This window comes from Paramisgurnus dabryanus, chromosome 6 (genome assembly GCF_030506205.2).
Source record: "Paramisgurnus dabryanus chromosome 6, PD_genome_1.1, whole genome shotgun sequence".
In the NCBI taxonomy this organism is placed as follows: domain Eukaryota; kingdom Metazoa; phylum Chordata; class Actinopteri; order Cypriniformes; family Cobitidae; genus Paramisgurnus; species Paramisgurnus dabryanus.
In genome coordinates this window covers 49,848,113-49,862,075 of record NC_133342.1, presented here as the reverse complement: position 1 = coordinate 49,862,075, position 13,963 = coordinate 49,848,113, and the positions used below count along the sequence as shown (strand labels likewise).

Here is a 13,963-nt window from a genome sequence, read left to right as displayed (position 1 = left end):
AAGCATACATCGGATGAATACGCCATTAGATCGCCAACGAGGGCAGGTTTAAGTAAACAGACAGTAAGAAATGCTAGCTTTTGCCAGCACCGACTGGTGATGCTAGCGGGCTATATGCTAACACTGGGTGTTACTAGTGAGAAAATTGTTTCGCTTAGTAATACAATTCAGTAATCGTCAAGGTAAAGTATTATTAAGATAAACTAATAAGTAATATTATATAGATAGGAATAAAATAGTGAAAAAATAGGATTTAGCTGATAAGCTCAACTGAGCTTCGGGCTTGCGACTCCTCTCCTCGTCTCTCTCTCAGCGTCTCTCTCTGATGACGTCAGCCAAATGTATACCTAAAAGCTAGACAGATGACGTGATTATGAATTTACTAATCTTTTAAATAAAAGCAAAACTTCACACATGTACACGCAATTACATACGAGCGACGTGTTCGTCGTCAGACACAGTTAAACGCGCAAAACCTCCAGAAGCACTGTGTACACGTGACTGAATGAAGACAGTCCATCTATGATTGATGTCTGATTTGCTGTGTACTGTACTGTATGATGTAAGTGCTTCTCATAAGAAAACATGAGTTTTGTCTAAAATCAGTTTGTATTTCTTGTAAGTGTAAACTCTTGTCTCTATTCTTAGGAGATTCTCTAACTTTATCCATAGTGAATGCAAAACTTGTCAGTTTACTTGTCTGATATTTCAGCTATAAGCTACATTAACATTGAGACTAGTGTTTATTTATAGAAATAGTTGTCTATTCTGTTTTTTTATTCTTTAATCTGTGTTGTTTGTGTATGTTGCAGTTTTACACATACACTCACCTCAAGGATTTTTAGGAACACCTGTTCAATTTCTCATTAATGCAATTATCTAATCAACCAATCACATGGCACTTGCTTCAATGCATTTAGGGGTGTGGTCCTGGTCAACACAATCTTCTGAACTCCAAAATGAATGTCAGAATGGGAAAGTAAGGTGATTTAAGCAATTTTGAGCGTGGCATGGTTGTTGGTGCCAGACGGGCTGGTCTAAGTATTTCACAATCTGCTCAGTTACTGGGATTTTCAAGCACAACCATTTCTAGGGTTTACAAAGAATGGTGTGAAAAGGGAAAAACATCCAGTATGCGGAAGTCCTGTGGGTGAAAATGCCTTGTTGATGCTAGAGGTCATACTGATAGAGATCCGACTGATTCAAGCTGATAGAAGAGCAACTTTGACTGAAATAACCACTCGTTACAACCAAGGTGTGCAGCAAAGCATTTGTGAAGCCACATCATGCACAACCTTGAGGCGGATGGGCTACAACAGCCGAAGACCTCACCGGGTACCACTCATCTCCACTACAAATAGAAAAATGTGGCTACAATTTGCACAAGCTAACCAAAATTGGACAGTTGAAGACTGGTCTGATGTGTCTAGATTTCTGTTGAGACATTCAAATGGTCGAGTCAGAATTTGGTGGAAACAGAATGAGAACATGCATCCATCATGCCTTACCACTGTGCAAGCTGCTGGTGGTGTAAAGGTGTGGGGGATGTTTTCTTGGCACACTTTAGGCCCCTTAGTGCCAATTGGGCATTGTTTAAATGCCACGGCCTACCTGAGCATTGTTTCTGACCATGTCCATCCCTTTATGGGCACCATGTACTCATCCTCTGAGGGCTACTTCCAGCAGGATAATGCACCATGTCACAAAGCTCGTATCATTTAAAATTGGTTTCTTGAACATGACAATGACTTCACTGTACTAAAATGGCCCCCACAGTCACCAGATCTCAACCCAATAGAGCATCTTTGGGATGTGGTGGAACGGGAGCTTCGTGCCCTGGATGTGCATCCCACAAATCTCCATCAACTGCAAGATAGGATAGCATCTGGGCCAAGATTTCTAAATAATGCTTTCAGCACCTTGTTGAATCAATGCCACATAGAATTAATGCAGTTCTGAAGGTTAAAGGGGGTCAAACACAGTATTATTATGGTGTTCCTAATAATCCTTTAGGTGAGTGTACATACTGTATAAGTGTCCTTCATAAGTATTGGGAAAAAACAGGCAAAATTCCTCTGTTTGCTGTGGAGTCAAGAAATGTCTAAACCATACCTGTCAAGTATCCGGTAAATCTCCCGTATTTTAACTGCGTTATTACAAAAATAATAGTGCCCGGGCGGAGTAATAAAAAAAACAATCTCAATCTGAGCTCTGTCACTAGCCTCACGCACAAAGCGGAGCTGGAAACGTGTGTACGCAATTTCGCACCCAAAGGTTGTGATCTATAAAAAAGATCCTAAAGATTGCTAAAGATCCACTGATTCCGCTTATCCACTTCGGGTTTTCCCGCCCGCTCCGCAGCATCTCTGTGTCCACTGTCTGCCTGGAGAGCGAAGACGACAGTTTCTGAAGTTTGCATTAACAGTTAGATTTATTACATTATATCAGTTGTTAAACCACAGAACTACTAATTTGGAAGTTTGTTTATGTATTTCTTCCGGTAATAATTTACTGCCGGTGCTCTAAAAGTGCTAACAACTTATCAAGCAAACAACAACAAAATATCCACATTCTTAGTATTATCATTGCAATGCTTGTCTAATCAATTTAATCTTTGCGATCAGATCTAAGTAAATAAACACTAAATTAGCTGTTTTTGGCACACTTTGTAGACAAAAAATACAAAAAACACCAATGCCTTCACAAAATAAAGACAGAGAATGGAAAGGGAGGCTGCTAAAGGCAGTTCAACATTGCAAATATGGATTCAAAGCTCCATCAAGCCAGCAGGTAAATCATATTGAATATTTATTGTCACACTTGTTATTATATTTCCCATTATAATCACTTGTAATCACTTATATTACAAGTTAATGCTAGTAATATAGTAACACATAATATATTTATAATACTTTATTAAAACCATACTAATAGTACCACCCCCTCTTAGTCCCCTTTTTGGTTTGGGCCACTGCCCCATGTAGCATTTTCATTTTCCAAATGATTGTTCTCATAACAAAGAAAAGTAAATGGTTTCTAAATAAGTTTGGCATTAAGCTATAATGCAAAAGAAGTTAAATTAAGGCTTTTCAACCTAAGGCCAGTGGGTTTTGTACAGATGCAAATTTGTGTATATAGTATGTACAGTATGAGTGTGACTTATGAAATTTAGTTTTTACAGAGCTGTGTGTTTCACTAGTTTTCTTGCTAATAAATTAGTTTGTTTAGTTCATTTTAATACAATTATCAGCACACTAAGGTTTAATAAAATTATCCGGCCCTCACATCGTGGCGTTATTTACCATTCGACCCCCAGGCCTAAAATGAATTTGACAACCCTGACATATACCATTGTGTTGTCATTTAGGCTATAGCACCCGTCTTAAAATGTAAGGGATACTGGAGCTTGTTTGGATTGGTGGGACTGCTCGTGGTGGGCGCCGTAAAATTTCCTTTATTTTCAAATACAAAACTTAACAGGTATGGTCTAAACATTAAAAAAGATGAACATGAGACAAAAGTACAGAGTATTACATTTACATTTACATTTAGTCATTTAGCAGACGCTTTTGTCCAAAGCGACTTACAAGTGAGGTAAACAATAGAAGCAATTATGGCAACATAAGAACAGCAATACATAAGTGCACTGGAAATAGTCTCATCAAGTCCAACACAATATACATAGCCAAGGGTATGTTAGTAGTTTTTTTTTTTTTTTTTTTTTTAGATAAAGAGGAAGGTAGATAGAGAAAGAGATAAAGAGAAGGGTAACTAAATAAAGATAGTAAATCTGTAATTAGGAAGTTAGGTAATGGTGGAAGAGATGGGTTTTTAGCTGAGTCTTAAAGACAGCTACAGTGTCAGCTGATCGTGGGGTGCTGACCCAGTGGTGGTTTTAAAGGCCAGGAGCAGAGCCTTAAATTTGATGCGGGCTGCTATAGGAAGCCAGTGTAACTTGACAAAGAGAGGAGTGACGTGCGCCCTCTTTGGCTCATTGAAGACCACTCTTGCCGCTGCGTTCTGAATCATCTGTAAGGGTTTGGTCGTGCAGGCTGGAAGTCCTGCCAGTAGCGCATTGCAGTAGTCCAGCCTGGACAGGACAAGAGCTTGGACCAGGACCTGCGTAGCATGCTCATCTAGGAAAGGTCTAATTTTCCTAATATTGTAGAGGATGAATCTACAAGAGCGAGCAGTGCTGGCAACATGCTCCGTGAAGCTAAGCCGATCATCAATGACCACTCCCAGGTTTTTGGCCGTCTTGGAAGGCGTGATGGTCGAGGAACCTAGCTGAATGGAAAAGTTGTGCTGAATCTTTGGTTCGGATGATATGACAAGCAGTTCTGTCTTCGCAAGGTTAAGGTGGAGATGGTGATCCTTCATCCAGAGTGAGATGTCCCTCAGGCATGCCGAGATGCGGGCAGAAACCGTAGGATCATCAGGGTGGAACGACAAGTGGAGTTGAGTGTCGTCTGCATAGCAGTGGTAGGAAAAGCCATGTTTCCGAATGACAGAGCCCAGGGATGTCATGTATATCGAAAAGAGCAGCGGTCCAAGCACAGAGCCTTGAGGGACCCCGGTATCTAGACGTTGGGGTTCGGAGACGTCACCTCTCCAGGATACCCGAAATGACCTATCTGAGAGGTACGACTTGAACCATAAAAGCGCTGTGTCAGTGACACCCATAGACATGAGAGTCGACAGGAGGATGCGGTGATTGACGGTGTCAAAAGCTGCAGATAGATCCAGTAAGATCAGCACAGATGATTTGGAGGCTGCCCTTGCCTGCCTTAGGGCCTCAATGACTGATAGCAGCGCAGTCTCAGTGGAGTGACCACTTTTGAATCCAGACTGATTGCTATCCAGGAGGTTATTTTGTGTGAAGAAAGTGGAGAGCTGGTTGAACACAATGCGTTCAAGAGTCTTGGAAATGAAGGGAAGAAGAGAAACGGGTCTGTAGTTCTCTAGCATAGCAGGATTGAGAGTGGGTTTCTTCAGCAACGGGGTTATCCGGGCCTCTTTAAATGCTACAGGGAAGGTGCCAGTGGAAAGGGATGAATTGATAATGTGAGTGAGAGCAGGGATAACAGACGGAGAGATGGCCTGGAGGAGATGGGTGGGTATGGGATCTAGCGGGCAGGTAGTCGGATGATTAGAATCCAAGACCTTGGAAACATCTGCTTCGGATAGGAGAGAGAAGGAGGGAAGGGAGCATGTCTCAGGGGTTTGAGAATGCGCAAGAAGCGGCGGCTCGGAGAACTGACTGCTAATAGTTTTCGTTTTCTTCACAAAGAAGGAAGCAAAATCATCAGCCGTTAGGTCGGATGAAGGTGGAGGGGCAGGGGGACAAAGAAGGGTAGAGAAGGTCTTGAAGAGAGTGTGAGAGTCAGGTGAGTTGTTAATCTTTGAATGGTAGTATAGGGTCTTTGCAGAGGAGACATCCTTGGAGAAGGAGGCAAGAAGAGACTGATAGAGGCAGAGATCAGAAGGATCATTCGATCTGCGCCACTTCCTCTCTGTAGCCCTGAGTGTGGAGCGATGCTCACGGAGAACCTCAGTTAGCCAAGGAGCAGAAGGTGTGACCCGGGCCGGTCCAGATGTCAGAGGGCATAATGTGTCTAAGCAGGATGTAAGAGTGGAACAAAGTGTGTCTGTGGCATTGTCAGTATCTAACAGAGAGAGTTGGCTGGGAGCAGGCAGCGTGGAAACAATCGCAGAGGATAAGCGGAAGGGAGAGAGCGTGCGCAGGTTGTGCCTGAACGTGACCAATGGGGGATCGTATGTAGCGACAGGGGGAGTCAGGTCGAGGTCGAGAGTAATTAGGAAGTGATCAGATGTGTGAAGTGGGGTGACCTGGGTGTGGTAGGTGGAACAACAGCGTGTGTAGATAAGATCTAAAAGATTACCAGACCTGTGTGTTGGTGAAGTAGGGACTCGCTTGAGGTCAAACGACGCAGTCAGGGTGTTGAAGTCAGCTGCCTGTGGTTTCTCCAGGTGGATATTGAAGTCACCAAGTACTACTAAAGGAGTACCATCCTCAGGGAATGAAGACAGAAGTACATCTAACTCCTCCAAGAAGTGTCCAAGTTGACCTGGGGGGCGATAGATAACTAAAAAAATGCATTTTAGTAGGGTGGATGATAGTAACAATATGCGATTCGAAAGAGTTGCTGTCACATGAGGGGGTTTGCTGTTGGAATTTCCAGTCCTTTGGGATGAGCAGACCAGTTCCTCCACCCCTTCCTGTTGTGCGAGGACTGTGTGAGAAAGTGTAGTTGTTGGAGAGGGCAGCCGGAGTGGCCGTGTCCTCTGGTTTAATCCATGTCTCAGTAAGTGCTAAAACAGAAAGGCCAGAATGTGAGGCAATGGCAGTAATGAAATCTGCTTTGTTGACAGCAGATTGGCAGTTCCATAAGCCAATGGGAAGAGAGAGTGAGGCAATAGTGGAAGGTAGGAGAGTGCGGAGGTTATTAATATTTCTCCCACGGCGACGTGATACAACAGATTTACGAGTTGTAATGACAGTAGAGATTTGAAAGCACATAGTGAAATTATAAGAATAGGAAATGTACAAGAGAGGAAAAAGAGTGCTATATAGATAAATATAAAAATATAAAAAGTTAGTTCAAAAAGTGCAATACTTAAGTGCCCAGTCGGTGTCCCTGCTCGGTGGAGTCGCGCAGGTAGAGTCGATGGTCTTTACACTCTTCGGTCTTCACACAACGAGGGCTGCACGCGACCGCTGCCGCGGTGGACTGACTGCTTTAATAAGTGCTTCAAATGTGGGCTGAAACTCAGCAGGCCACGCCCGAAAACAATCAACAACACGTTAATGGCCGAAACTACTACTGTATTTACTGTAATACACTAAAGCACGCGAGGACACGCGAGAACAAACGCGGATTGCAGCACGTGAGACAAAGGTAAACAAGAGAGCGTTTCTTAGCAACGACACTGCGCTAAAACTTCACAAGTCTAAAAGTATGTCACATTTATTTTTTTCCTGTTTTAAAGGCAATATTACAACTCAATGGAACAACACATTTGTATTTTAACTCTTTCACCGCCAGCATTTTTAAAAAAAGTTGCCAGCCAGCGCCAGCGTTTTTCATGATTTTCACCAAAGTTTAATGCCTTCCAGAAAATGTTCTTCTTTAAATATATAAACATACAATATACCAAATGAAAGAACAGACCCTCTGCTTTCAAACAAAAAAAACCGTTTCATCCTACCTTTAGTGGTTCTTTTGCAATCAGCTTTTGAATATGGGTAGGTTTTTGCAAAAACACCATATTTTGAGCAAAAAGCAGAGATAATTCCATTTTTGTGACGGATTTTTCATAGAGATCCCATTCAGAGCGAACTTTAAAACAGACACGGACATGCAGCAGCTTGCCATAGGGCAATACTTCCGGTTTTAAAAAGTTGCGGAAGGGCGCCACCTGGTGGATAATAGCGGTATTGCGGAAAGACGGAAAATCTCGTCATTGGCGGGGAAGCGTTTTCTCTTAATTGACGAGATATCTCGTCAATGGCGGGGAAAGAGTTAATACTCCCATCTAATATGGGCATATTGGCCCTCATTTATCAAAAGTGCGGACATCAAATTTCCAGTGTACACCTGGCATACACCCAAAACCACGGTAACTTTGAGATTGGTCAATATGGACATTGGTGTACGGCACGCTCAAATCTTACGCCAACTCAGGAGGTGGTGTACGCACGTTTTGAGTAAGTGCTGAAATGCACAGAAAAACAATTCCTTACACCACAAAACGCACTGACAAACTAAAAGATATGATATATTATGACCCACTGTAAAAAACAATAACATGGTAATTATAAACTTCAGTGTTTGTTTTTATGAAACATGGTTTAATTTGTGTGACTTTAGGCAAGACAAGGCAAGGCAAGTTTATTTGTATAGCACATTTCATACACAGAGGCCATTCAAAGTGCTTTACACAGAAATAAAAAAAAAACAATATATAAAAAAGAAAATGTAAAAATAAGAGATACACGATAAAATCATAAAAATATAAAAATGTTAAAAATAACAATTAAAGAAAATAAATGTGATTTTAATAAAAACAGTTTAAAATGTTAAAAAGAATAAAACAGGTGTAAAAGTTACTTGTGTTAAAGATAGTTCACTTCCAAATGAAAAACCTGCCACCATCCACCCATCCCCACGCCGCTCCAAACCGCACATATCCCCCTCCTCCGACAAACACAAAAGAAGATACCCCGAGAAATGATGGCAAACACACAGCAGCAAGCGACCATAGACCTCCATAGTTGGAAAAAAATATTTTGTAAGTATGAAGTTCCATCATATTTCTTTTTTTTTATTCCTACCATGGAAGTCCACGGCCACCCACCGCTGCGCGCCCACCACCACCTCCCAAAATATCCTCCCCCGTGCCCACCAGAAAAAAAAGAAACCCACACAGGCCCAGAACAACACGAGGATGAGAAAACGATGACAGAACCCCCATTCCAAAGTGAACCATTCCTTCAACGTGCAGTCAGTGTGAAGCAGCACAGTGCTCATTCAGTAAATGCAGAGTTAAACAGATGTGTTTTTAATCTAGATTTAAAAGTGTTTACGGTTGAAGCACATCTGATTTCTTCTGGAAGCTGATTCCAGCTAGAGGTGGCATAATAACTAAATGCTGATGCACCCTGTTTTGAGTGAACCCTTGGTATTTCTAACTGACCGGATCCTAATGATCTGAGTAATCTTTTAGGTTTATATTCAGTTAGCATATCTGTCATGTATTTGGGTCCTAAACCATGAAGTGATTTATAAACGAGTAACAATACTTTAAAATCTATTCTAAATGTGACAGGAAGCCAGTGTAAGGACCTGAGGACTGGAGTGATGTGCTCAGATTTATTGGTTCTGGTCAGAATTCTGGCAGCAGCGTTCTGTATGAGCTGCAGCTGTCTAATGGTCTTTTTGGGGATCCCAGTAAGGAGTCCATTGAAGTAATCCACCCTGCTTGTGATGAAAGCATGAACAAGTTTCTCTAAGTCCTGTCTTGAGACAAAACAACTAATTCTGGCAATATTTCTGAGATGATAGTAAGCTGATTTGCTTATCGCTTTCACTTGACTACTGAAATTAAGGTCAGACTCTACAATTACACCAAGATTTCTGACTTTATTTTGTGTCTTTAGACCCCTAGAGTCAAGGTAAGTATTAACCTTGAGAGTTTCATCTTTATTTCCAAATACAATGACTTCAGTTTTGTCTTTGTTTAACTGGAGGAAGTTTTGATGCATCCAACAGTTAATTTCCTCAATACATAAAGCTTGAATTCAATAACTTATTGCTAGACGTTTTCATAGATTCTCAAACTAGCAAATTATCAAAGTGCCAAATTACCATTTACCATTTGATTTCTAGGCATATGTATACCTTCAGTTGAGAGCCTGTGCACTTTTCCTGACGTTTCAGGGCAGAGCATGGTGAACGGAGCTTAGCAGGAGCGGTAATATTACCATCAGAGCGCAGAGCACCTTTCGGAAAATTCCGCTCCGCTCGCTCATTACGCTCAGCCACGTTAGGGGCGTAAAAAAACGTGCTATTCGCGCGTAGTTGGACGCTTGAATATTTGGGTTCACTCGCTTCATCCGTGCGTGAAATTCTAGTAATTCGAGAAATTCACTTGGAAATCAATCATGTTTATTTTAACATTTATTCCTAAAGCTTTTAAGGTGTCATCCCTCCCTAATCTTGGTCAGTCTGATCACCTGTCACTTTTTTTAACCCCAATATACTGCCCCATCTTGAAGAAACAGCAACCTGTTATTAAGACGATCAAAACATTGTTGGCAGAAGCCTTGCTACAGATGCAGAATTGCTTTGAAAGCACTGATTGGGGTCTGTTCACCACTCAGGACTTAAGTATATACATCTATTGTGCTTTTCTATATTAGATGTTGTGTGGAAAATCATGGTGGTCACTATTAACAAACGTATACGTTTCTACCCGGACAGGAAGACATGGATGACAAAAGAGGTCCAACTTCTTCTAAAACATGCAATGCAGCTTTCAGATCTGGTAACAAAAAGTTATATAGTATTTCAGACACAACCTTAAAAGAGGGATAAAGTCAGCTAAAGCAGCATACAGTATAAGAAGATTGAGGATCAATTTGTTTCTGGGGACTCGACACGCATTTGGCAGGATGTGCACCAGATAGCTAACTTTAAAGGACACAGAGATCAATCGAAACAAGCAGTAGCGTGCTGGCTGAGGAGTTAAACTACTTCTTTGCCCGATTTGAGAGAAAACCAGACATGGCAGCTCCACCACAGCTGGACTTGGTTGATTTCTCCCTCATTTTTTGACACACAAGGTTAAAGGGATAGTTCGGCCAAAAACGATATTAAACCCATGATTTACTCACCCCCAAGCTGTCCGAGTTGCATATGTCCATCGTTTTTCAGACAAACACATTTTCGGATATTTTAGAAAATATTTTAGATCTTTCAGGTGATTAAATGTAATGTTACGGGGTCCACCCATAGTCCACGACCTTCAAGTCCAAAAAAGGTGCGTCCATCCTTCACAAATTAAATCCAAACGGCTCCAGGATGATAAACAAAGGTCTTCTGAGGGTAATCCGTGCGGTGTTGTTGTAGAAATATCCATATTTAAAGTTTTATTAACGTAATTAACTACCTTCCGGTAGCACCGCCATCTTAGACTGCTCTGTAATCAGGAGAGAGTATTAGCGTATTGTACGCACTTTTCTTAGTGACGTATGACAAATTCGGAGGGCGGGGGCACAGAGCAGCAGCAGAGTAGCCTCCGTAGGCTGCGTAAGCACTCATCCTGAATGCGGACGCGACTTAGATGGCGGCGCTACCGGAAGGTAGTTAATTACGTTAATAAAACTTTAAATATGGATATTCTGTTAAGGTAAGTAAATCCGTTTGGATTTAATTTGTGAAGGATGGACGCACTTTTTTTGGACTTGAAGGTCGTGGACTATGGGTGGACCCCGTAACTAAAATATCCGAAAATGTGTTTGTCTGAAAAACGATGGCCATATGCAACTCGGACCGCTTGGGGGTGAGTAAATCATGGGTTTAATATCGTTTTTGGCCGAACTATCCCTTTAAGCGAGCTCTTAGAGCTATAAATGCTCTAAGAAAAAGGCAGCTGGACCTGATGGGATCACAGGCATGGTCCTTTGGGACTTTTGGGAATTTTATTCTCGCGGGGTGGCACCAGCAGATGCAAATACTGCATGCCAACATTCATTGGCTCTTTGGTACATTCTCGAAGCAGATTGGTCTCTCTAGCGAGTTCCCAATATGTCGGTCATTGATGTGATGTCTAAGTGACAAACTGAAAGGGAACTTGTCACATGCAAGAGAAAAAGTGTTTGAAACTCGTAGAAGCAGATTCAAGCAGTTGTAGTTATGTACTTGTGTTTGTGCTAGAAAAATATCCCAAAAAATGTTATGAAAACACTTTGTACATGCATGTAACTCTCATTGCATAGATGCAAATACTGTTTTGTGAATATTTGTGTGTGACTTCACATTTTTTGATGCAGGCGTTCAAATAGGTTTTTGCACCATATTTACTGCAGCAATTGTAGCAAAAAATGTGAGCGTATGAGTTTCTTAATATTTTATTTGCAAAGTAGGATTCGTGCAGCTGCACTTAAGAATTTTTGAAGGTCTATTTGAGATAAGAAAAAAAGATCTACAAGTTTGCAGCTCTTCATTTTTGACTTCAAATTTACTGATACACCTGTGCAGATAAAAATTCCACTCAGTCACGGGTGTGCAGGTGTTTTGAACCAAAAATATCTTTATATTTTCTTTAGTACATTACGTTTATACTAGTATTAGGCTACTTGTATTACTAACACAATGTTATACCTCCATGTACTCCATCCTAGACTATGTTCATAATATAGTTTGGAATGGAGTACTACTTATTTCACTTCACCCATTTGCATTAAGCTTTGTATAGTTAGAACCCCAGTCATGTTTTTGAATGGTCGTGCATCATTTCCTCAGTTGCCGCTGAGAAAGGAGAAATACAGATTTCAGTGTTGCACTTCCTTCTTTCAATAATGTAAAAATCATCATTTTGCATCATTGAAAGCAGGAAGTCCAGTATCTTTGTTGAGGGGGTGAGACTACAAACACCCCTTTTTTCGGTCAAGTAGGCACTGTAGTTTGTCATAGAGACGGAGACGTTTATATTGCTCAGAACAACGTGCTTTTATTAGCCCTCATGCAGAGCGTGTATCAACAGAGTTACTTTTACATAAGACTAACTTATTCAACCACAAGGGGGCACTAAAACACAGGATAAAGGTTATATCTATGAACATATCTGCATTAACTGGATTGCACATTATCAGTTATCTACAGGCACCAAATTCAAAATGTATGTTATATTTCGACTACAAATATGATACACTTTCATTAAAGATTAATGTTTCTATGGGTGAAATGCTCCTTTAAATAAGAAATACATTTGAATAACTTAAAATACTTCATCCTAAACTATATTTTAACAACTGCCATACTTTTGTTTTTCTTTATTTCTATGTCATGTAAAGCTGCTTTGGAACAATGGACAATTGTGAAAAGCGCCACATAAAATATGAATTAATTGTCTCTAATTATGCCACCTTTGTTTGTACCCGACCTGTTGTTGGGTGCGTTTTCAGATTTTTCCTGGTCTGATCCTCTCAGACATCCAACCTGCTAAAAGGATCAAGTTTAAGACAGTGTGTTACTTACTGGTACAGCTTATGCACTGCAGAAAGATGTTCAAGGCAGAGATTCCGTTCTCCAGTGTCATGACCTGTGAAGATGGAGATAAGGTACAGTACACCAAAATATCTATGCATGCATTTTTTAAAAACCATTGCTGGGAAAATATTGGACAGAACACATGTCGGGTTATAAATAAACCTATGCTGGGTTGTTGTTAACCCAACCATGAGTTGAAACAACCCAGCATTGCATTGAAACAACCCACCATAGGTTTATTGATTAACCGACCATGAGTTCTCTCTAATATTTACCCAGAATTGCATTAAAAATAACCCAGCAAAACGTGTGTGTACACCTCAAAACACAGCGCTCATGATTCACATATAAACACAGGCACCTGCACGCACACACACACACACACACACACACACACACACACACACACACACACACACACACACACACACACACACACACACACACAAATGTCTGTACAATGTTTATGTAACCAGTATTGAGATCTTTAAGATTATAACTTCTGACAATCTTCATAACTTCTACAATTATGAAGCTATTTTAAGGAATTGCCATAGTTACTACTGACAGAGTTGAATCAATTTAGTGGCAATTTCTACAGATCTGCCAGTTTTTTACACGAACTGCATATAAATAAAATAAAATGTAAAATGACATCATAAAAAGTATATATCGATAGTACTGATGCCATATTGAATTGAACTCTCTTTCAGTTTTGCTTGATTGATTAAATCACTATAACTTTGTTTTTTTAACCATAATGGCATTTATCAAAAAGCTCACCCAATTCTCTAAACTATAATAGTATTCCTGTTATGACACATACGATTGGCCAGCTATCCAGTGTGTTTCAATTGACCAAATACCTTAATCGTCAGCTAAAAAAAGTTGCTGAGTTGCTGTTCAAACGTCCTGAAAATCCTCCTTTTCAAAATTTACGTTTTAAATGGAAGTAAAGATAACAACCATGCATTAGGAAAATTAATAATTGCTTTATTTAGGCTATAGTATATTTTCTATAGACGTGTAAAACCATATTTTGGCGGATTGTTTTTTACTTTCATTGTTTTTACTAGTTTGGCTGCCCATTTAGTCTTAATAATTAATGGAATCTAAACGAACTTGGCTTGCTGTTCTCGAAGGCAGCTCGAATCTTGGTCGGGCTCGAG

At 40.5% G+C, this 13,963-nt stretch overlaps 1 protein-coding gene across 1 annotated transcript in view; it reads left to right on the top strand.

Annotated features, from left to right (window-relative positions):
• Positions 1–13,963, top strand: part of adcy1b (adenylate cyclase 1b) — a 550,524-nt gene that overhangs the window by 359,371 nt on the left and 177,190 nt on the right. Inside the window, exon 8 of the mRNA XM_065272926.2 lies at positions 12,710–12,865. Within this exon, the coding sequence (XP_065128998.1) occupies positions 12,710–12,865 (156 nt within the window). The remainder of the gene's footprint in view (positions 1–12,709; positions 12,866–13,963) is intronic.